Raw genomic sequence first — 20,274 nt, forward strand, 5'->3', positions numbered from 1 at the left:
GTTTCCAGACTGAGTGTGAAAATAAATCACAAAAGATCAGATAAAAAAGGTGTTTTATTGGCTTAGCGGATTTCCTTTTTACAAGGGACTTCCACAGTATACACAGTTCTGCTTGAAGTGTAAGTACACAGGGAAGAGTAGGTCCAGCCAGGTGAAACACAAACGAGACACAGTAGATGTAGAGTGAGTGTCAAGTGACGAGACAGCTACTATCCACAGCGCTCTCCCGCAGCGCCCCTCTCTGTGGTCTCAGGTTCGAGTCCCTGCGGAGGCACCCCCAGCACCGGTGCAGAAGTAGAGAGGGGCCACAGCGCCCCCCCTGGCCGTCCGCAGCCTCGCGGTGCCGTCGGGGAGAGGTGCGCCGCGGCGCCAGGGAGACTCAGAAAGAGCAGGGACTGCAGGTCGGGAGGGCCCGAAGACCCCGACTCTGACTCTGCCACCCAAAAATACTGATGATGCTCACATACAAAACACCCAAATGACGCAGAGAGTGAAGATGGTGAGCAGAAAACCCCACAGATCCCGATTCTCCTGCAGATAAAAGACAAGCAAGGAAGCAGATAAAACAAGATTCAACAGATTTAAGGGAAATTAAAGCAGACCCAGACTTTAAACCAACATTAAAATGATACTAAGGTTTGGACAGATAGAGGGCTGATTAGGTATCATTAGGTGATCGTTTAAGAATTCATCTAGAATATGAACCTCTCTCAGATTCTCGTTTTTTTAACGATCTGCAAGTTACAAAGTTATTTTTACAAAGATTCAAGGAATCAAGAAAACCTTTGGTAAAATTCATTGCTTGATTTAGTTTTTAGCAGAAATGTGCAATGCATTGAATGTTAAGAATGTGTTAGGTGAACGAGGTCATGTGCTGGAAGATGGGTTAACAGCAGGAGAACTTACAGTTCAATGGGAACTTGACTACCAGCAGAATCACTTTCTAATGTTCGGAATGATATATCTCAGAATACATTTACGACACTGAATTCTTGATTTTGTAGGGAATATGCTTGAGAGATTCAGATGAGATTCGATAGCAGTCAGAAATCTGATCTGAGACTCAGACCAAAGTCAGAAACTCCCCAAAACAAACAGCCTCTGAAAATGGCTGCAGTCGAGGCTGAGCAAAGCATCTCAACAGAACAGACCAAGGGTTCGGCGATGTCAACGGGCCGAGGAGCCGAAGATGTAGTTTTATACCAGTTTAATGTTCTTTAAGTTCATTTGTTCCAATACTAATGCTCACCTGAAATGGGAGATTGAACACAAAAAACACTATTATTCCAAGGTTGTACAACATATACGCACAGAAATACCCAGAAATGAAAGGTGACATTATTTTCTTCATAAGAATCTTTTCATTGCAAATCCGAATTACTTACAGCAACCTTGACTTAGCTTTCCTGTTACTCGTGGGAGGTACTGTGTGAACAGCAAACGCATACTGAGTGGGTTACAGAACTGTTCAGTCACTCAATAATTATTCATTTCTGTTTATAGCCCTCTAAGACCTTGACAAGAGCAGCAGCCCTCAAATCAGAGAAACTGAAACTCTCATGAGACAGAAGAGCTGTGATCTCAATGTGGAATTTTAACCCCAAAACCATTTCTCAAGATCAGGAACAGTCTGGTACTCCCTGTGTCTTTTAACGTAATCACAGGTAAGACAGGCATGTTCTAACCAGAAGTCAGGTGTCTTCACAGTGAAGTGCTCATGCCAGGAGAAGTACTGCAGGTACTTCTCCTCACTCTTGTCTAGCACCTGTAGATAGTCAGCCAGCTCTTTTGCTGAAGGGAAATCGTCCACATGAATAAAGGCACCTGCAGGGACGTAGCTCTCGTAGTTTCCTCTGGAGGGTCCCAGGACAATCGGAACTGAGCCCACTGACAGAGGATTGTACAGCTTTTCTGTGATGTAGTCTTGGTAGGCTGAGTTTTCAAAGGAGAGGTAAAACTTACAGCTGGCTATAGTGGGCAGAAGGTTCTCACCGCTGATGTATTTCCCAAATGCTTTACCATAGGTTTGGATTTCAATGTGTTTGTGCAGCTCATTGTAGTACTGTGACCTGGCGTGACCAGGACTCCAGTTGCTAACGATCCAGCAGACCAGCTTGTCCTTCTTTGGCAGTTCAAATTTCGGAAGTTCCCTTCTGTAAATGAGGGACACATAAGGAACGTCGATGTCAGAGTCCCGTCGGTAATTTAAGGTCAGGTTGAAGAGTTTTGAGAGACCGGGTATTTTTGGTGAGTTGGCTGGTGACTCCAAGTTCATCCAGACCCACTTCTGGAAGGGGGGCCTGTGTGCAGGAGGCAGGTTGGACAGATTCTCTTTGATGTCTCTGTGGTGGAGAAGAACTGCATCCGCAATGTTGTAGAGGTTCCTGTCCGCTGTTAATCGGCATCCCTCGATGTGGAAAGTGGAGCTACAGGACTCTAAAGAAAAGGTTTCTCCAAATGGCCAGAGCCAGACTAGAACCACAGTGACATTTGCGTCTGTGTCAGAAGAGACGAGGGTTTTCTCTAAGGGTGATGAGGCAGTGTGATGAGAGAACCAGCTACGAGACGGTTTTATATACAGGAGTATAAAAATTACAACACAGCCCAGGAAGAGGGTGCTGATCAAAATGGTGCGTACACCTCCGAGAGCAGAGACGGATGACATGGTCTGTCCTGTTGAAGAAGGAAGAAGGAGACTAAATGAGGACATTACGTGTCTTTGGAGATTCCTGGCCCTGTGGCCTATACTGAGCTAAACTATCCTGCTACATTGTGGGCAGTAACGGTGGTTCTGAAACTGTCACTGCAAGTAAATTAATTCTAATGCGCTTGGAAAAACCCATCAAGATTTACAACAAGGTGAAATGATCTGAATCCTGAAGAATCAGATGTCCATTTTTAACAGTTCTGACTGAAATATGTGTCTCAACATTTTAAACTTGAAAAGCTTTCTCATGTAATCATTCTCCTTTATTTTCAGATATTAAAAGACATCTGAGCAATCTGTTGTGCCTCAGGGATATTGCGTAATGAAACCTGCCAGGTTGGGGGTCCACTGGGGAAACTGGTTTCACACAGGAGGGAATATGAGAATGTACTGCCTCACCTCAGCGCCGAGCAGACCTGCAGCAGGGGTGGGACGTGATGGTTTCTGCCTCCTTGCGGATCAGACGGCTCAGTGGCTCCCGAGAGAGAGATTCTGCAGAGCTGGGCCCCTGTGCTGGTCCACACAGAAGCACACTGCGTCTGTCCCCAGGACTGTCCCGGCCCAGGCTGGACACACGGGGCCCTACACAGGGCTCAGCCAGGAGCTGTGTGAAGTCTGGGAGGAGGAGAGATCGGTGGAGGTCTTTAGAAAATTGTGAGAAACTCTGGTATCATTGCAGGGGTTCTCAATATTGGTCCAGAAGGACTCCTGTCTGCTGGTTCTAGTTCCAGCTGGGCCGCTGGGCCCTTAATCACTGGTGCTAATTGATGCATGTACAGATGCAGCCATTCAAAATGCGCGGTACAAACCCGCGGTACGGTAAACTACCCACAAGCCACCGCAGGGCACCGCGGTAAGTGATTGGCTGGCCAAAATGACCGACAGGGGCACTCGTGGTGCATTGGTCGGTAGTGAAAAGATTTAATCATTTAATCTCTTTACTGTGCACGTTTTAATCCACTTATCATGAATATTTATATGGAATTTTACCACTAAAGGGAAATTTTAGTAGCTGAGCATACAAAGAAGAGGAGCATAACGCATCTGAAGGTCATAAACGATATTAATTTAGGAACATAAACATTACTGTATGTAAACTGTACTGTATATGGCTGGTCTTGGTAGTTTAAAGAAAAAATACACACCAGTCTTCCATTTCTCCCTAAACATTTTAAGCATGAAAGTTTTATGAAACGGTACCCAAATATGCGATTGCTGTATAGAATGAATTTTAATTTAAAAAAATTATTTAACACGAAAATTAAGCTGTTTACATCTTCCGCCTGAGAACAGTCATCCGTTGCTACCCAACGCAAAAACACAGCCACTAACTAGTAAAGAGAGGACATTAGCTAGCCAATATGATAAAGAAATAAATGATTATTTTGTTTATTTCTTTTGCACATTTATTTGAACATTTCCATCGATTGTACAGGCACTTGGAAACTGTCCAATCCCTAGTTCATCAGGCATTTTCTTTTATGCTGCGGGCATTCTCCCGGTCTGGCGCCGGTCTGTGTCTTCTAGGATATAATGCCAGCGATTTTTTGTTAAATTTGGGTTTCCAATAACGCCGGAGCAAACTCTTGTTTTTATGTCCACTATAACAGACAATCTCCTTTGCTTTTAACCGAGCGTTTAATAATTTCCTAAAATGAAAATGATTTAGTTTATTTCCCTCACGGGATCAATAAAAGTATCTATCATCTATCTAAACTATGGGACAGAATTGTGGGGTCTCCCTATACCAGAGATTATGGTAGGGCTTCAGAATGGTGATTGGCTGACACCCCTCTGATTGGAGAAAAAATACGTGTTGGTCTGCTATACATACTGTACCAGGAAGAGGATTTCTTTCTATTCGAAACGTGTATTTTTAAAGTTTAATTAAGAAGTAAAAACCTTACAGCATACACAGATTTCTAAACTGATCAGGAGGAAGAAAAATCACCTGTGTTTCGTGCATAAAAAGTGGTTATTAACTATCGAAACCTGTTTTTTTATTTTATTTTTATTTAGATTAAGAGATTATTTAGATTCCCGTCACCCCCATTCCCATTTAAATCACAAACCCGTGTTTAATTAAATGTCTTTTAACGTAAATCGTTATCTTTGTCTTATGCATAATAATGTTCACCACTCTGTCCAGCAAATTAATAATAAACTTTATTTTATATAGCGTTTTAAACGAATAAGTAATTAGATTGCTCATAAACCTAATCATTTATTCTACATAAACACAGCGTAATTGCTCTCTGAAAATTATTTTTCTTTTTATTTAGGCTCAGATTTCAACTATAGATCGTACACTAATTACTAGCAGTAAATACTGATGTTTTGCTCCCTCTTACCACAAAAATATTAAAAATAATGTATTGTAGCTGGGATGGACTTTTTTTCGAACGTGTCTCTACCTGCAGCGACTCAGAATGGTTAAAGATGGCTGTTTCAGTAACCTAAAGTATATATCTAAAGTAATAATTTAACAATATATGTAAATGTTTTAAGATATGTTTATGTTGTGAATGTCTGTAGATTGTATCTTATTTTTAGTTTTTGTTTTGTTTCAAATGGCCTTGCAGATCAGATACTGTATCAAGGAACAAAACAATTATCGTGCCGGGCTCCTCAATGGAATCGCTTTAACATGCTAATGCGTTGGTGTAACACTCTGTGTCTACAGTACATTGTGAACAAACCGGTTTCACAGGTATTTTCAACCCCCAACCAATGTTGTTTCATCGGTTGTTATCCTGTAAAGCGCTTTGAGGAGCCACCTTTAAAGGCGCTATATAAAATAAAGTTTATTATTATTATTAATATTGATCATATTTTTCCTCCCAGAACTTGTAAAATTGTTGTTGTTATTGTTGTTATCCTGTAAAGCGCTTTGAGAAGCATACTGTCCAGCATATTGTATTTCATTGCACTTTGACAGATCGTCTTATAATCACTTCTTGTTAGAATATCCCCCAAGAGGACATTCCCCCCAAGAGTATATAGAGGATATCCCCAAGAGGTATCCAGGTAACAGTGAAATGGGCGGACAGTCTGGGGAGATCGCCCGTTTTCCATGTAAAGAGTTCCCTGGTTCCGCACCCCTTGGTGTCTCTCTCTCTCTCTGTCTATCTCTCTGCCCGTTTTAGTATTGAATATTTATATGGAATTTTACCACTGAAGGGAAATCTTAGTGCCTGAGCATAAAAAGAATAGGAGCATACTGTAACGCGTGTGAAGGCCATAAACGATATTAATTTTGGAACATAAACATACAGTATATGGCTGGTCTCGGTACTTTAAAGAAAACATACACACCAATATTCCATTTCTCCCTAAACATTTTAAGCATCGAAGTCTTTAACTAACGTGATACCGGAGTCAACAAGCATACTTTTAGAATTTGATTAAAAAAAACATTAATACTTTCGTTGGAGTTTAAATAAAGTTGATGTTTAATCTAGGGGCTGCTCGCTCGCCTGCGTCTGAAGAGCGGCTTCTAAACTGTGAAAACGTGTCTGTCTTTCCGCAGGGGGCAGGGAATCTGACCTGCAAGCCCCTTTGGCTACAAAAGTAAAAAGAAGGCGCTCGCTCCATAGCCCGCCCCTTAGGCAAAACCAACATCCATCCCCTGTTCTCTCTCTCCGCTGGCGTCATTAGTGACAAAGGCTAAACTTTCTTGGAAAAATGTCTTTTATGTAAACCATGTTTGCTATTAATTCATTTAGGGCTAGAATATGTTCATTGTCTTCCAATGAAAGAAGGGTTCCTTTCGCCGTAGTCGGGTTGAAATTAGAAGCTTGCCATGCCCGGACTGTTACACCAACGCATTAGCATGTTAAAGCGATTTCATTGAGGAGCCTAGCCTTTAACTAGTAAGTACTGTACTTACTGGGTTTTGGAGGGGGGGAGGTGTCTTTCGCTGGAAATCTCGCCCCCTTCTACTTTGAAAATACCTGTGAAACCGGTTCAATTCGTCACAGCCAGCACTCCTGCAGAGAGGGGGGTTGTACTTGCAGTGTATACAGTACACGCGTTATGCTCTTCGTTAATGTCTAAGCCGGAACACATCATTATATCTCATTTTGTATTTCTTTAAAAAAAATCGTTTGCCCAGCCTAACAGTATTGTTGTTATTGTTTTTATCCTGTAAAGCGCTTTGAGGAGTCTACTTTGCAGGATTGGAAACAAATGCGTGATTGCGAAATGCTGTGGTGTTACTTTTACAAAGACGGTCAATGAGAAAAAGAATGTGGACCAGGGCAATACTTTGAGTTTACAGCTTGTCCAAGGTCATTCATTATTAATACTATTGGTAATATCTTCGTTAAAGACTCTGATGGCGACAGCTCAAACATGAGAGGTTGAGCTTTATCAGCTCCACCTTGCGGAAATTCCGGATACTATTATTTTACTTGCGGTACTATAGGAGAATTTACGGTAACTCGCGGTAGACTGCATAAAGCGCATCACAAAATAATGCGGTATCGCCCGCTTGTTTTGAATGGCTGCATCTGTAATTGGGCCACTGGATTTTTACTATCCGCTTCATTCAGTCCTTGCTCTCAAAGACACCTGAGGTAACGTACCTGATTTGCAACAATGTCAGCACTTTATGAAGTCTGTCCTCTGATGTCTGGGAGGAAGGGGGATTGTAAGAATTCATGAGAGCCTTGGAAGGCTACTGTCATGATAAAAACATCATTAAGTTCGCAGCGGTTTGCTGTACAGGCAGGTATTGCCTATGAGGGGGCAGTGGGGTGGCCATGTTGGTCTGGACAGACGTCTGGACTCAACGAGCAGCTGCCGATAATCACAGGCGCTGCCAGTTCGCTCGGCAGCGGCTCGACGCACGGCTGCTGGTTAAAGTGGAGACATGCAAACTGCTACTGCAGCTGGGTCTGGAGAACGGGGCTGGACTGTGGCAGCCAGTCTCCAGAGAGAAGGTGTCTCAGCTCGTGTACACCCAGCTTCATCCCTCTGTTTTCTAACGGCTCATCCAGTTCAGGGCTGCAGGGGAGCTGCAGTCTATCCCAGCAAGCCACCGGCGCAAGGTGGGGTACCCCTGGACAGGACACACACAGACACACCAGGGCCAGGTCTCCCAAAAGCCAGTTACCCCACCAGCAAGTCTCTGGCCTGTGGGAGGAAGGAAAACCCACACAAACACGGGGAGAACATGCAAACTCCACACAGACAGCACCCCAGATGCAGACTCGAACCCAGGGCCCCAGCGCTACAAGGCAGCAACGCTGCCCAGACGAATTCATGTCCAAGGAAACTCACAATAATAGTAAACGTGCAGGACTGACAGAAAGGCAGCGTCTTCAAGCTCAGGGTCCCTGTGTCGTATCTCGCCCTTGTTTTTGCTACTTCCACACCCTCCGCTAGACGTGAGCTGCCAGGTGACTTATCTTCTTTCAGACGCACAGCTGACCTCGAAGAGCTCGGGTGGGGAGCTGCATCAGCATGCGCAGGCTGCAAAGGAACAAGTGGAGGGTTATCCCAAGCGGAAAAGAGAAGAAAACTGTTGACCTTCACTTGTTCGGTTACCTTGAACGCCTACTCTCTGAAACCGGGAATTATTCGTAAGCGATGAACTCTCTCAAAGTCTCAAAGTACACCACCTTCACAACATGACGAGATTGTAGGCTTTGTGAACTCCAGTACAGCTGCTGCTTGTTCAGCTCGTTAGACTGGTCTGGGAGTTGTCACACGCACCTGCAGGAGTCTGCTGTCGGTGGGAAAGCAAGATTGTCGACCGTCAGGAGGCCCTCAGGGGCCCTGGGGGCCAACGTAACAATACAACAATGGACGCTGGTGGAACCTTTCTATGGGTCATGGAGAGAGACGCCCTGTTCCGCGCTCGTGTCAGACCCTAGGGAGGGCCTGTACTCTAGATCACCATCACAGCCGCCCTGCCCGGTCCCCCAGGAAGTCACGACCGGTCTCTGAAAACCAGAACCAGCTGGAAATTGAGCAGCTTCTTTCTGCTTGACCAGAATTTCCTGTTATACTGTGTGCGCAGTGTCTTCATACATGTATACGTGATGCATATACCGTATGATGAGATTAAATACACTTTTTTAATTAACCTGCCCACACAATTCATAGGTATAAAAGATGAAAAAAAGCTACACAGACTTGCCAATGATATCAAAACAGACATATAACTCAGTACATGCTGGAGAGCCAGAAGTACGCCTTCGGGAGACCCCCGCCCAATCCCCACGGCAGCGTGAAGTACTCCTCCTCCTAAAAGCCCAAGATAACAGAGTCTTCATGCTGGAGAGCTCTTCAGTGCTCGGATGGCTGCAGGCAGAAAGTATCTCCTAAACCTCTCTGCGGGGCGTCGGGGAGCTAAAACCCCAACACACAGCTCTGTACAGAAGCCCCAACACACAGCTCTGTACACGAACGCCAACACACAGCTCCGTACACGAACCCCAACACACAGCTCTGTACAGGAGCCCCAACACACAGCTCTGTACACGAACGCCAACACACAGCTCCGTACACGAACCCCAACACACAGCTCTGTACAGGAGCCCCAACACACAGCTCTGTACATGAACGCCAACACACAGCTCTGTACAGGAGCCCCAACACACAGCTCTGTACATGAACGCCAACACACAGCTCTGTACAGGAGCCCCAACACACAGCTCTGTACAGAAGCCCCAACACACAGCTCTGTACACGAATGCCAACACACAGCTCCGTACACGAACCCCAACTCACAGCTCTGTACAGGAGCCCCAACACACAGCTCTGTACAGGAGCCCCAACACACAGCTCTGTACACGAACCCCAACACACAGCTCCGTACACGAACCCCAACACACAGCTCTGTACAGGAGCCCCAACACACAGCTCTGTACATGAACGCCAACACACAGCTCCGTACACGAACGCCAACACACAGCTCCGTACACGAACCCCAACTCACAGCTCTGTACATGAACGCCAACACACAGCTCTGTACACGAACGCCAACACACAGCTCTGTACACGAACCCCAACACACAGCTCTGTACATGAACGCCAACACACAGCTCTGTACACGAACGCCAACACACAGCTCTGTACACGAACCCCAACACACAGCTCTGTACACGAACGCCAACACACAGCTCTGTACACGAACCCCAACACACAGCTCCGTACAGGAGCCCCAACACACAGCTCCGTACACGAACGCCAACACACAGCTCCGTACACGAACCCCAACTCACAGCTCTGTACAGGAGCCCCAACACACAGCTCTGTACAGGAGCCCCAACACACAGCTCCGTACACGAACCCCAACACACAGCTCTGTACAGGAGCCCCAACACACAGCTCTGTACATGAACGCCAACACACAGCTCCGTACACGAATGCCAACACACAGCTCCGTACACGAACCCCAACTCACAGCTCTGTACATGAACGCCAACACACAGCTCTGTACACGAACCCCAACACACAGCTCTGTACAGGAGCCCCAACACACAGCTCCGTACACGAACGCCAACACACAGCTCCGTACACGAACCCCAACACACAGCTCTGTACACGAACGCCAACACACAGCTCTGTACACGAACGCCAACACACAGCTCCGTACGGGAGCCCCAACACACAGCTCCGTACATGAGCCCCAGCACACAGCTCTGTACACGAACCCCAACACACAGCTCTGTACATGGATGCCAGAGCTCTCGGGGGTGACAACGCTCACCTCTGTACAGAGGCTCTCGGGGGTGACAACGCTCACCTCTGTACAGCAGCTCTCGGGGGTGACAACGCTCACCTCTGTACAGAGGCTCTCGGGGGTGACAACGCTCACCTCTGTACAGCAGTTCTCGGGGGTGACAACGCTCACCTCTGTACAGAGGCTCTCGGGGGTGACAACGCTCACCTCTGTACAGCAGCTCTCGGGGGTGACAACGCTCACCTCTGTACAGCAGCTCTCGGGGGTGACAACGCTCACCTCTGTACAGCAGCTCTTGGGGGTGACAACGCTCACCTCTGTACAGCAGCTCTCGGGGGTGACAACGCTCACCTCTGTACAGAGGCTCTCGGGGGTGACAACGCTCACCTCTGTACAGCAGTTCTCGGGGGTGACAACGCTCACCTCTGTACAGAGGCTCTCGGGGGTGACAACGCTCACCTCTGTACAGCAGCTCTCGGGGGTGACAACGCTCACCTCTGTACAGCAGCTCTTGGGGGTGACAACGCTCACCTCTGTACAGCAGCTCTCGGGGGTGACAACGCTCACCTCTGTACAGCAGCTCTCGGGGGTGACAACGCTCACCTCTGTACAGCAGCTCTCGGGGGTGACAACGCTCACCTCTGTACAGAGGCTCTCGGGGGTGACAACGCTCACCTCTGTACAGCAGCTCTCGGGGGTGACAACGCTCACTTCTGTACAGAGGCTCTCGGGGGTGACAACGCTCACCTCTGTACAGAGGCTCTCGGGGGTGACAACGCTCACTTCTGTACACGCTACTCACCTGGTTATCCTCCCTTTCTCCCCGCGACAGGTGATCGCAGAGCGAGTCTCCTGCTCGTCCTCTGGTCCCTCTCCTGGCTCGACGCGGGAGCGGCTCGGCCGTGTTCTCAAAGTCTCGGCCCGGTTCCCTTCCTGCCGGCTCCCTCGGTCCCGAGCTGTGGACTGATTCTGCCAGAACAGCCTGCTCGTGTCCCACGGAAACGCCCGACGCGCAAAGCCGAGGAGCGGCGCAAGATTTCGGGATCCGGGGACGAGGACGAAGGCGTTTATGACCCGGGGGAGCAGCGCTCGCGCGGACCAGGTGATGTCACTGATAGTCGTGCTCGAGGCTCGGCACCTGGCTCGCAGGTGTGTCCTCGCGGTGGCTCCGTGCGTGGAGAGCCCTGGCGCGCGCAGTGGGGGTTCCGGCTGGGTCCCGCCCCAGTCCCACACTCGCTGGTGGGAGGCGGAGATGCCCAGAGCTGATTTACCTTCACTGTTCAGGTGAACATGTTTGCAGCGCAGCGTTTTCAATCGCCCGTTAATAACTGCGGAGCTGGCGCGTAATCGACTCCAGGTCTGGTGCGTGTGCGCTCGAGGAGTGACCCGCGCCGAGTCTGCAGCTCCAGCGCGCGGGAAAGGTTGCTCGTGCGGCGGTTATTCCCACTCGTGAACATCCAGCTGTTTCCCGCAGGAGCCGTGTCTGCACAGCTTGTTCCACCCTCCCGCCACCCTCTGTGCAGAGAGCTGCTGTTCACAACGCAACCCAGCGTTTCTCTGTCGAGCCCTGTAGACCGACACCCCCGGCCAACCGCACAGCCAGGATCCGGCTCGCCTCTGCGACGTGTCCGGGCTGGAGAGACTCTGCTCAGACTCCAGTCCCCTGAGGGAGAGGAGCGTCTGTCTGACCTGTTCCACCGGCGTGTCTGTGCGAACGCGGGCTGTAAAAGTGGGCGTGTGACGTGACTGCTAAAGGTGAGTTTCAAGCCTGCCTGGCGCTGTCAGACACCAAACGAGACATCTTCTTATAAGCGTGATGAACATCTTCTATTGCTCATGCGATATACAAGCGGAGCAGCATGAACTCGAACATATACATATATAAAGTATATGTATAAACTCGTACATATACTGACAGACTTCTTTAATCAACGAAATGGACATTACTGTAGAATATTAAATTACTGCACGTAGTTATTTCAACAATATGAATGTAAGAGTATTTACTTCAAATCTGAATATTCTCAAAGAGAGAAATGGGACTCTGCCTGGTGGTCTGAGCTCATCTCTCGTCTTTCTGCTGAGCTCGTTACGGTTTGGGGAGCCTCAGTCCGAGGGACGCACAGAGAAGCCCACCACAACTGGCCCTCCTTCCCGGGACGTGGGGGCTGGTGCCGCGTGGCTGGGTGGCTGAAACACGACACTCAGGTCAGACAGACATTTCAGGCTTCGTGTTTATCGTCATGCCGACCGGAGCCCAGGGAAATCCTTACTTGCGCGTTTCCCCAAGTAACACACCACAGCATCAGTTGTTGGAGACGAGAACGCGAGACAGCGAGTGGAGAGTGGCAGCAGTGTGCGCCACCTCGCGGTGGGCAGCAGCCCACAGCCTATGGATCAGCAGCAGAGTCCCGACAAGACGGCCCGGGGCTTTAAACCTGTTAACCCTGGAGTGACCCCGCCCCGCTGGTACCGAAGACACCGGCATCAGCAGCCAGAAGCAGAGCACACTCGCTAAAGGCACAGAGAATATCAGGGCGGAACATGAAACCCTGCAACTGAGCTCCGGAGGTGCTGCCTTTAGAGCTGTCCAGTGTGCATTGGGAACATCGTGTACAAGCCGAGTGTAAAGAGAGCAGCGAGCCGAGACGGGCAGGCTGGAGGAACTGGGTCCCACGATTTCTCAAAATGAACAAACAGACACCGATACAGCGGGCACAAGTAACAACTGGAGGAAGAGCAGGAAAATCTGAGAGCAGGTGGCTCTACTGTACACAGAGAGGGGTGGGAGGGGGGAACAAGCTGCTCAGCCACGTAGGTGCAGCCGATACCCTGGCATCTCTCCAGACACAGCTGGATGAGCTCCTGCAGCTAGGACAGGAGGCTCTACTGCACACAGAGGGTGGTGGGAGGTGGGAACAAGTTGCCCAGCCATGTTGTTGAAGCCGATACCCTGGCTTCTCTCTAGACACAGCTGGATGAGCTCCTCCAGTCAGGACAGGAGGCTCTACTGTACACAGAGGGGGGTGGGAGAGGGGAACATATTCTTTCCAGACACAGCTGGATGAGGTCCTCCAGTCAGGACAGGAGGCTCTACTGTACACAGAGGGGGGTGGGAGAGGGGAACATATTCTCTCCAGACACAGCTGGATGAGGTCCTCCAGCCAGGACAGGAGGCTCTACTTTACACACTGTACGTGCACAGAGGGTGGTGGGAGGTGGGAACAAGTTGCCCAGCCATGTTGTTGAAGCCGATACCCTGGCTTCTCTCCAGACACAGCTGGCTGAGCTCGTGGGATTAATTAGCTAAAGCAAACAAATGATCTTCTTTAGCTCAGCTGGTAAGACCTGGGTTCGAGCCCATGCAGTGAGGCACGAACTAGGGTGGGAGCGGCGAGGGCACAAGCCCTTGAACCCGAATCCGTTACAATAACAAAAGGACAGACAATGAAATGTGGGCATTTCGAAGTCGTAATTCTGAGATACAAAGTCGCAATTGCGAGATACCATAGCGCGTTTTTTTTTACTCCCTGGCGGAACCGGGCTTCCATATTATCAGAAGAGCTGCGGGTGTAGCCTGATAAAGCGAACTTGAGCAAACAATCGTATATTGAAATTCCTGTTACAAGAAATGTTATATTGTCAATAAAGTGATCTCATATCTTATCCGTGTCAACCTTGTACACTGTGCCACTTAAAAACATCCTGGTTCTCTTTCACGTTGACGAGTGTGCTTTGCACAAAAAGAGCAACAGGGGTCTTGTTGTTCGTAAAGTTGCAAATTCAAGCCTTTTTGAACACGTGGCTCGACTGACGGGTCGAATCTTTACAAGGCCCTTGGTGCGCGTGTTTATTGAAGAAGGAGACAGTGAGAAACTGATCGCTTCTGATTTTTAAAACAGGACACCGCTGTGAAGTATTAAGACGTGCCTGTTAAAGCCGCTTTGTTAGAATATACGATTGTTTGCTAAAGTTCGCTTTTTCAGGCTACAATCGCAGCTCGTCTGATAAGGGTATGATATTAGAGAGAAATGTAATCTTCCTGTTCACACAAACGAACATAAGATACTGGTATTACATGCAAAATCCAGCGCCGCCCTCCACCTGGGCAAACAGAGGAACACAATTGCAGACTGTTCCTCTCGCACCAGTAGCACGCATGAGCTCGGCAGACGGGGTCACTGGAGGTCAAGGTCGCCGTGCATGGTCACGTGATCACCGGAAAACACAAGGCGCTGTATCTCGGGACCGAAAACAGTACAAACGCAGCACTAACGAAACAGGGGGTTTCATCGTTTTTAAGGGGCGCTAAATTCACGGAGATAATTACTTGTACTGGCCTCATCAGCTTAACCCAGCAGCCATATCACCCTGCAACTCACCACTGGTAGCCTACTGAAGTTCAGCAGGTGTGAGCCTGGCCAGGACCTGGATGGGAGACCTCCTGGGAAAAACTAAGGTTGCTGCTGGAAGAGGTATTAGTGGGGCCAGCAGGGGGTGCTCACCTGCGGTCTGTGTGGGTCCTAATGCCCCAGTATAGTGACGGGGACAGTATACTGTAAACAGGTGCTGTCCTTCAGATGAGATGTAAAACTGAGGTCCTGACTCTCTGTGGTCATTAAAAATCCCAGGGTGTTTCTCAAAAAGAGTAGGGGTGTAACCCTGGTGTCCTGGCCAAATTTCCCATTGGCCTTTATCAAGCATGGCCTCCTAATAATCCCCCTTTCTGAACTGGCTTCATCACTCTGCTCTCCTCCCCACTGAGGGCTGAGTGTTCTGGTGCAGTATGGCTACTGTGGTGGAGGGGATCCCAATTACCAGTAAAGTGCTTTGAGTGGGGTGTCCAGAAAAGTGCTATATAAGTGTAAGCAATTATTATAAAGTCCCACCTCTCCAGTGTGTTCATTAGTGGAGCGGGTGCAAATGGCGTTCTCTGATTGGTCTTCACAGGAATCAATCAAGTCACTTCCGGGAATAGAAACAATCCTCACACGCATGCGTACATGAAACAGCGCCACAGCGGTGAAACAGGTGCCATCTTGGCTCTGCACAATAGAGTTCTCCACGTTCTGTTAGAGTAGGGGTACGGAGCCAAAATGGCGGACTCAGGGGTTGCAGTTTCAAACTTGGTGGTTTTGTTATGCTTTGCAGTGACTGATATGGCGTTCTGATTTCAGACACGGTTTTTTTGTAAATAAACCAAGAGTTTGCAATACAACACGTACAAGAAGGTTCGGAATGGAGGGCTGGAGCCCGGTGGTGGCTTCGGACGAAGAGCGGTCCAGTTCGGATGGAGAGGACGTGGTCCCGCCGGAGGCTCCGCATCGGGAGTCCGGAGCGGAGGCGGCCGGGTTCGGGTTCGCCGGACTGGGGGACGGGGTGCGGCTCGGCGCGGCCGGTGCGGCCGCAGACCCGGGACTGCGGTACCTGCATGTGCTCTGGGATCCGAACCGGGCCGAGCCCGAGCCCGAGCCCTGCAGCCCCCGCCGGCCCGGGAAGCTGGGAGTCTGCCGCCTGAGGCGCCACGGGAGAGCGCAGCGCGCCGCGCCGCTGGGGAGAGAGACGCACGGTACCGGTTCTGGCTCGTATCGCCTAGCGGGCTCTCCGCAGCGTAGAGCAGCGCGGCCCGCACCGCCTGTATAGCGCCTTTCCCCGCGGGGACGCAGGCCGACCGCCGTGCGGGTCAGTCCCTGCTCTCAGGCCCAGGGAGGAGTGAGCCGGGTCTCTAGCGACCGAGAGACCAGCCCGGAGTAACGGGTCGTGTCCCACTTGGTCACCTTACGGGACAGTGCAGAGCGCCCCCTGCTGGTGGAGTCAGCGCTGTCATGTCTGGTGCCCAGCAGAGCTTGTGTAGTGTCAGTTGTGTCAGGAGAGTCGCTTGTGTTGGTTGTGTGAGTGTCAGGAGTGTCGTTCTGTTGTGTCAGTACTGTCCGTTGTGTTAGTGTCAGGGCTGTCGGTTGTGAAAGTCAGGGGATTCAGGAGTGTTGGTTGTCTCAGGAGTGTCGGTTGTGTTAGTGTCAGGGGATTCAGGAGTGTAGGTTGTCTCAGGAGTGTCGGTTGTGTTAGTGTCAGGGGATTCAGAAGTGTTGGTTGTGTCCTCTGATTCTCTCTCTCTGTGTTCAGCTGGGAAGAGGCTGAGAGAGGCAGCCAATAGCAATGACATTGACACAGGTAAGCTCACACTTGACCCCTGACCTCACCACTCTACCCCACCCCAACCTCACCCCTTGACCCCTGACCTCACCGCTGTACCCCACCCCAGCCTCACCCCTTGTCCCTTGACCCCTGACCTAAACCACTGTACACTGTGTTGTGGTTGTCTAGTACTGTGTATATAGCAATGTGCTGTGTTGTGGTTGTGTAGTGCTATGTAGTAGTAGTGCTCTGTGTTGTGTGGTGCGTTGTGTGTTGTGTACAGTGTAGATCTGTGTCGTGTAGTACTGTGTGTTTGCTGTGTTGTAATGTTTTCTCCATGTGGGCCTGTGTGCTGTGTGCTGTGTTGTGTGCTGTGTTGTGTAGTACTGTGTGGGTGCTGTGTTGTAATGTTTACTCCATGCGGGCCTGTGTGCTGTGTGCTGTTTTGTAGTCTTAGTATCCGTCTACAGTGTAGTGTAGTTTTGTGTGTATAGCAGTGTGCTGTGTTGTGGTTGTGTAGTTCCTTGTAAGTTGTGGAGCTCTGTGTTGTGTGGTGTGTTGTGTCTTCTGTACAGTGTAGATCTGTGTTGTGTGTTGTGTAGCGCTGTGTGTGTGTAGTAATGTTTTCTCCGTGCGGGCCTGTGTGCCGGCAGTGCGGCGCCTCCTGGAGGATGACGCTGACCCCTGCGCCGCGGACGACAAGGGCCGCACCGCCCTGCACTTCGCCTCCTGCAACGGCAACGAGAGCATCGGTGAGCGAGGCGGAGGCACAGCTGGAGGTCTGAGGGGGAGGCGCTGCGGGGGGTGTGAGGGGGAGGCGCAGCGGGGGGTCTGAGCGGGAGGCGCTGCGGGGGGTCTGAGGGGGAGGCGCAGCGGGAGGTCTGAGGGGGAGGCGCTGCGGGGGGTGTGAGGGGGAGGCGCAGCGGGAGGTGTGAGGGGGAGGCGCAGCGGGGGGTCTGAGGGGGAGGCGCAGCGGGAGGTCTGAGCGGGAGGTCTGAGCGGGAGGTGCTGCGGGGGGTCTGAGGGGGAGGCGCAGCGGGAGGTCTGAGCGGGAGGCGCAGCGGGAGGTCTGAGCGGGAGGTCTGAGCGGGAGGCGCAGTGGGGGGTCTGAGGGGGAGGCGCAGCGGGAGGTCTGAGCGGGAGGTCTGAGCGGGAGGCGCTGCGGGGGGTGTGAGGGGGAGGCACAGCGGGAGGTCTGAGCGGGAGGCGCTGCGGGGGGTCTGAGCGGGAGGCGCAAAGGAGGGGACAGCTGGGATCTGCCGCCTGAGGCGCCACGGGAGAGCGCAGCGCAACGCGCCGCTGGGAGAGGGACGTACGGTACCGGTTCTGGCTCGTATCGCCTAGCGGGCTGTCCGCAGCGTAGAGCAGCGCGGCCTGCACTGCCTGTATAGCGCCTTTCACCGCGGGGACGCAGGCCGAGCGTCGGGGGGAGGCGCAGCGGGAGGTCTGAGTGGGAGGCGCTGCGGGAGGTCTGAGTGGGAGCCGGCCATTCGCTAACGTCTGCTGCCTCTCTGTCTCCCCCGACAGTGCAGCTGCTCCTGAGCTCCGGAGCTGACCCCAACCAGAGAGACGGGCTGGGAAACACACCACTGCACCTGGGTGAGGGGGAGATGGATTGGACCACCGGCGAGGGTGGGGGGGGAGGGTTGACAGCTGAGAGAGGCTAACTGGTCTGTCTGTCTGCAGCTGCCTGTACGAACCACGTGCCTGTGATCACCACACTGCTGAGAGGAGGTGAGAGGCTGGGGACTGGGGGAGACTGAGGGGGAGACTGACTGGTGGAGAGACTGGGAGGGACTGGGGGAGACTGGTGGAGAGACTGGGAGAGACTGGGAGGGACTGGAGAGGGGACTGGGGGACAGACTGGGAGACACTGGGGGAGAGAGCACTCTCCGAGTCCCGGGGCTGCTGGGAGCTGACCAGTGGGGCTGGGTGTGTTCAGGCGCCCGTGTGGACGCACTGGACCGCGCTGGGAGGACTCCACTGCACCTGGCCAAGTCCAAACTGAACATCCTGCAGGAGGGGGAGTCGCACAGCCTGGAGACGCTGCGCGGGGAGGTCACTCAGGTAACTGACACACCTGGACACCGATACACCTGAACACCAGTACACCTGGACACTGACACACTCCTGGACACCCACACACCTGAACACTGACGCACTCCTGGACACTGACGCACTCCTGGACACCGACACTCCTGGACACCAACACACACCTGGACACCAATACACCTGGAGACTGACTCATACCTGGACACTGACACACCTGTACAGTCACACACCTAGACACTGACACACGTGCACATGAGAGACCCAGGTGAGTGACTGACTCTCGCTGTGTGGGTGGCAGATTATCCAGATGTTGCGAGAGTACCTGAACCGTGTGGGACAGCATGAGCAGAGACAGAGGCTGGAGCACATCTGTACACAGCTGCAGAACACCAGCACCAAGGCACAGGTGAGAGCAGGCAGGCCTGGACACCCTGACGCAGCCTGGCCAGAGACACTGGACACAGACAGACCTGGCTGTCCAGAGAGGACAGGCTCAGTGTGCGGTGGGGGGTGAGGGGGTGTCTGGGCTGTGTGCGGTGGGGGGGATGAGGGTCAGTTCTTACAGTGGAGAAAGGAGGGGTGCTGGGGTTGTGATGCCCCTGTCTTTCTGTGTGCTGCAGGTGGACGAGGTGACGGACCTGCTGGCCAGCTTCACATCGCTCAGCCTACAGATGCAGAGCCTGAGCGAGAGGTAGATCATCTTGCACGCAGCGCCCCCTGCTGCTCCGTGCTGAGAGAGACTGGACTGTCTTCCAGGGAGACCTCAGGCCCTCGGGAGGCCACACCAGCACATGCACACTCACACCAGCACGTGCGCACTGGCACACTCACACCAGCACTTGGGCGCTCGCACAATCACACCAGCACGTGCACGCTCGCACACTCACACCAGCACGTGCACGCTCGCACCAGCACGTGCGCACTGGCACACTCACACCAGCACTTGGGCGCTCGCATACTCACACCAGCAAGTGCACGCTCGCACACTCACACCAGCACTTGCACGTGTGCACTGGCACACTCACTCCAGCACGTGCGCACTCGCACTAGCACACTCTCACCAGCACGTGCACGCTCGCACACTCACACCAGCACAAGCACGCTCGCACGCGCACACCAGCACATGCACACTCACAAACCCACACCTGCATGTGCATGCTCGCACACACCTGCATACTTTCACCAGCACGTGCACACTCACACACACACTCACACCTGCACACTCTCACCAGCATGTGCACGGTCGCACACCTGCACACTGTACCTACACACTCACACACTCACCTGCACACTCTCTGCGAGGTACTCCTGCAGCACTCTGGGGAATACACACTGATCAGAGTGTCTCCTGGGGATCAGGAAGCCCCCTACAAGCAGAGGAGCAGCGCTGCTCTCCAGGAACATGACTGGGGATCTGTGCAGGACACAGTTAAGTGCTGTAGCGCCCCCTGTGATCAGCAGCTCCACTCCTACTGCGTCTGTGTGCCTCTGGGGTCTGCAGACCTGTCTGTGAAGGCTGTGTTGTAGTTGTAATGTACCCAGGCTCTCCGCTGGGCCAGAGTGACAATAAAGAATCACAGCTGGTGTCAGTCTGGCTCTCTGCTTGTGCTTGTGTGGGGTCTGGGTGGGGGTTGGGCAGTTACACACTACATGGCCTTCATCAAGCCTGTAGAGCCATCTATGTGAA

At 51.5% G+C, this 20,274-nt stretch overlaps 2 protein-coding genes across 3 annotated transcripts; one reads left to right on the forward strand and one right to left on the reverse strand.

Annotated features, from left to right (window-relative positions):
• Positions 1–37: 37 nt before the first annotated feature.
• Positions 38–12,145, reverse strand: LOC148821465 (4-galactosyl-N-acetylglucosaminide 3-alpha-L-fucosyltransferase 9-like). 2 transcript variants are annotated; one of them, XM_088930888.1, is made up of 4 exons: positions 11,203–12,145; positions 7,991–8,182; positions 3,107–3,322; positions 38–2,673 (listed from the first exon to the last, which is right to left on the reverse strand). In XM_088930888.1, exon 4 carries the CDS (start codon positions 2,663–2,665, stop codon positions 1,595–1,597), a length of 1,071 nt encoding a protein of 356 aa, XP_088787014.1. In that variant the 5' UTR covers positions 2,666–2,673; positions 3,107–3,322; positions 7,991–8,182; positions 11,203–12,145; the 3' UTR covers positions 38–1,594. The 2 variants fall into 2 exon arrangements, with proteins under 2 accessions (XP_088787014.1, XP_088787015.1); XM_088930889.1 differs by lacking the exon at positions 11,203–12,145 and adding an exon at positions 8,258–8,707.
• Positions 12,146–12,210: 65 nt separating this feature from the next.
• LOC148821466 (ankyrin repeat domain-containing protein 54-like) lies at positions 12,211–20,176 on the forward strand. Its single transcript, XM_088930920.1, has 8 exons — positions 12,211–15,969; positions 16,524–16,571; positions 17,189–17,287; positions 18,063–18,134; positions 18,222–18,269; positions 18,478–18,602; positions 18,886–18,993; positions 19,208–20,176. Exons 1-8 carry the CDS (start codon positions 15,639–15,641, stop codon positions 19,280–19,282), a joined length of 906 nt encoding a protein of 301 aa, XP_088787046.1. The 5' UTR covers positions 12,211–15,638; the 3' UTR covers positions 19,283–20,176.
• Positions 20,177–20,274: the final 98 nt, after the last annotated feature.

The sequence above is a fragment of the Atractosteus spatula genome, chromosome 13, assembly GCF_055471065.1.
Source record: "Atractosteus spatula isolate fAtrSpa1 chromosome 13, fAtrSpa1.hap1, whole genome shotgun sequence".
NCBI classification, from domain to species: Eukaryota; Metazoa; Chordata; class Actinopteri; order Semionotiformes; family Lepisosteidae; genus Atractosteus; species Atractosteus spatula.

Coding starts and splice junctions, on each gene's coding strand:
- LOC148821465 (XM_088930888.1), bottom strand. CDS start 2,665: ATGTCATCCGTCTCTGCTCTCGGAGGTGTACGCACCATTTTGATCAGC.
- LOC148821466 (XM_088930920.1), top strand. CDS start 15,639: ATGGAGGGCTGGAGCCCGGTGGTGGCTTCGGACGAAGAGCGGTCCAGT. Junction 16,572..17,188: donor TAGCAATGACATTGACACAG/GTAAGCTCACAC, acceptor GTGTGCCGGCAG/TGCGGCGCCTCCTGGAGGAT. Junction 17,288..18,062: donor CAACGGCAACGAGAGCATCG/GTGAGCGAGGCG, acceptor CTCCCCCGACAG/TGCAGCTGCTCCTGAGCTCC.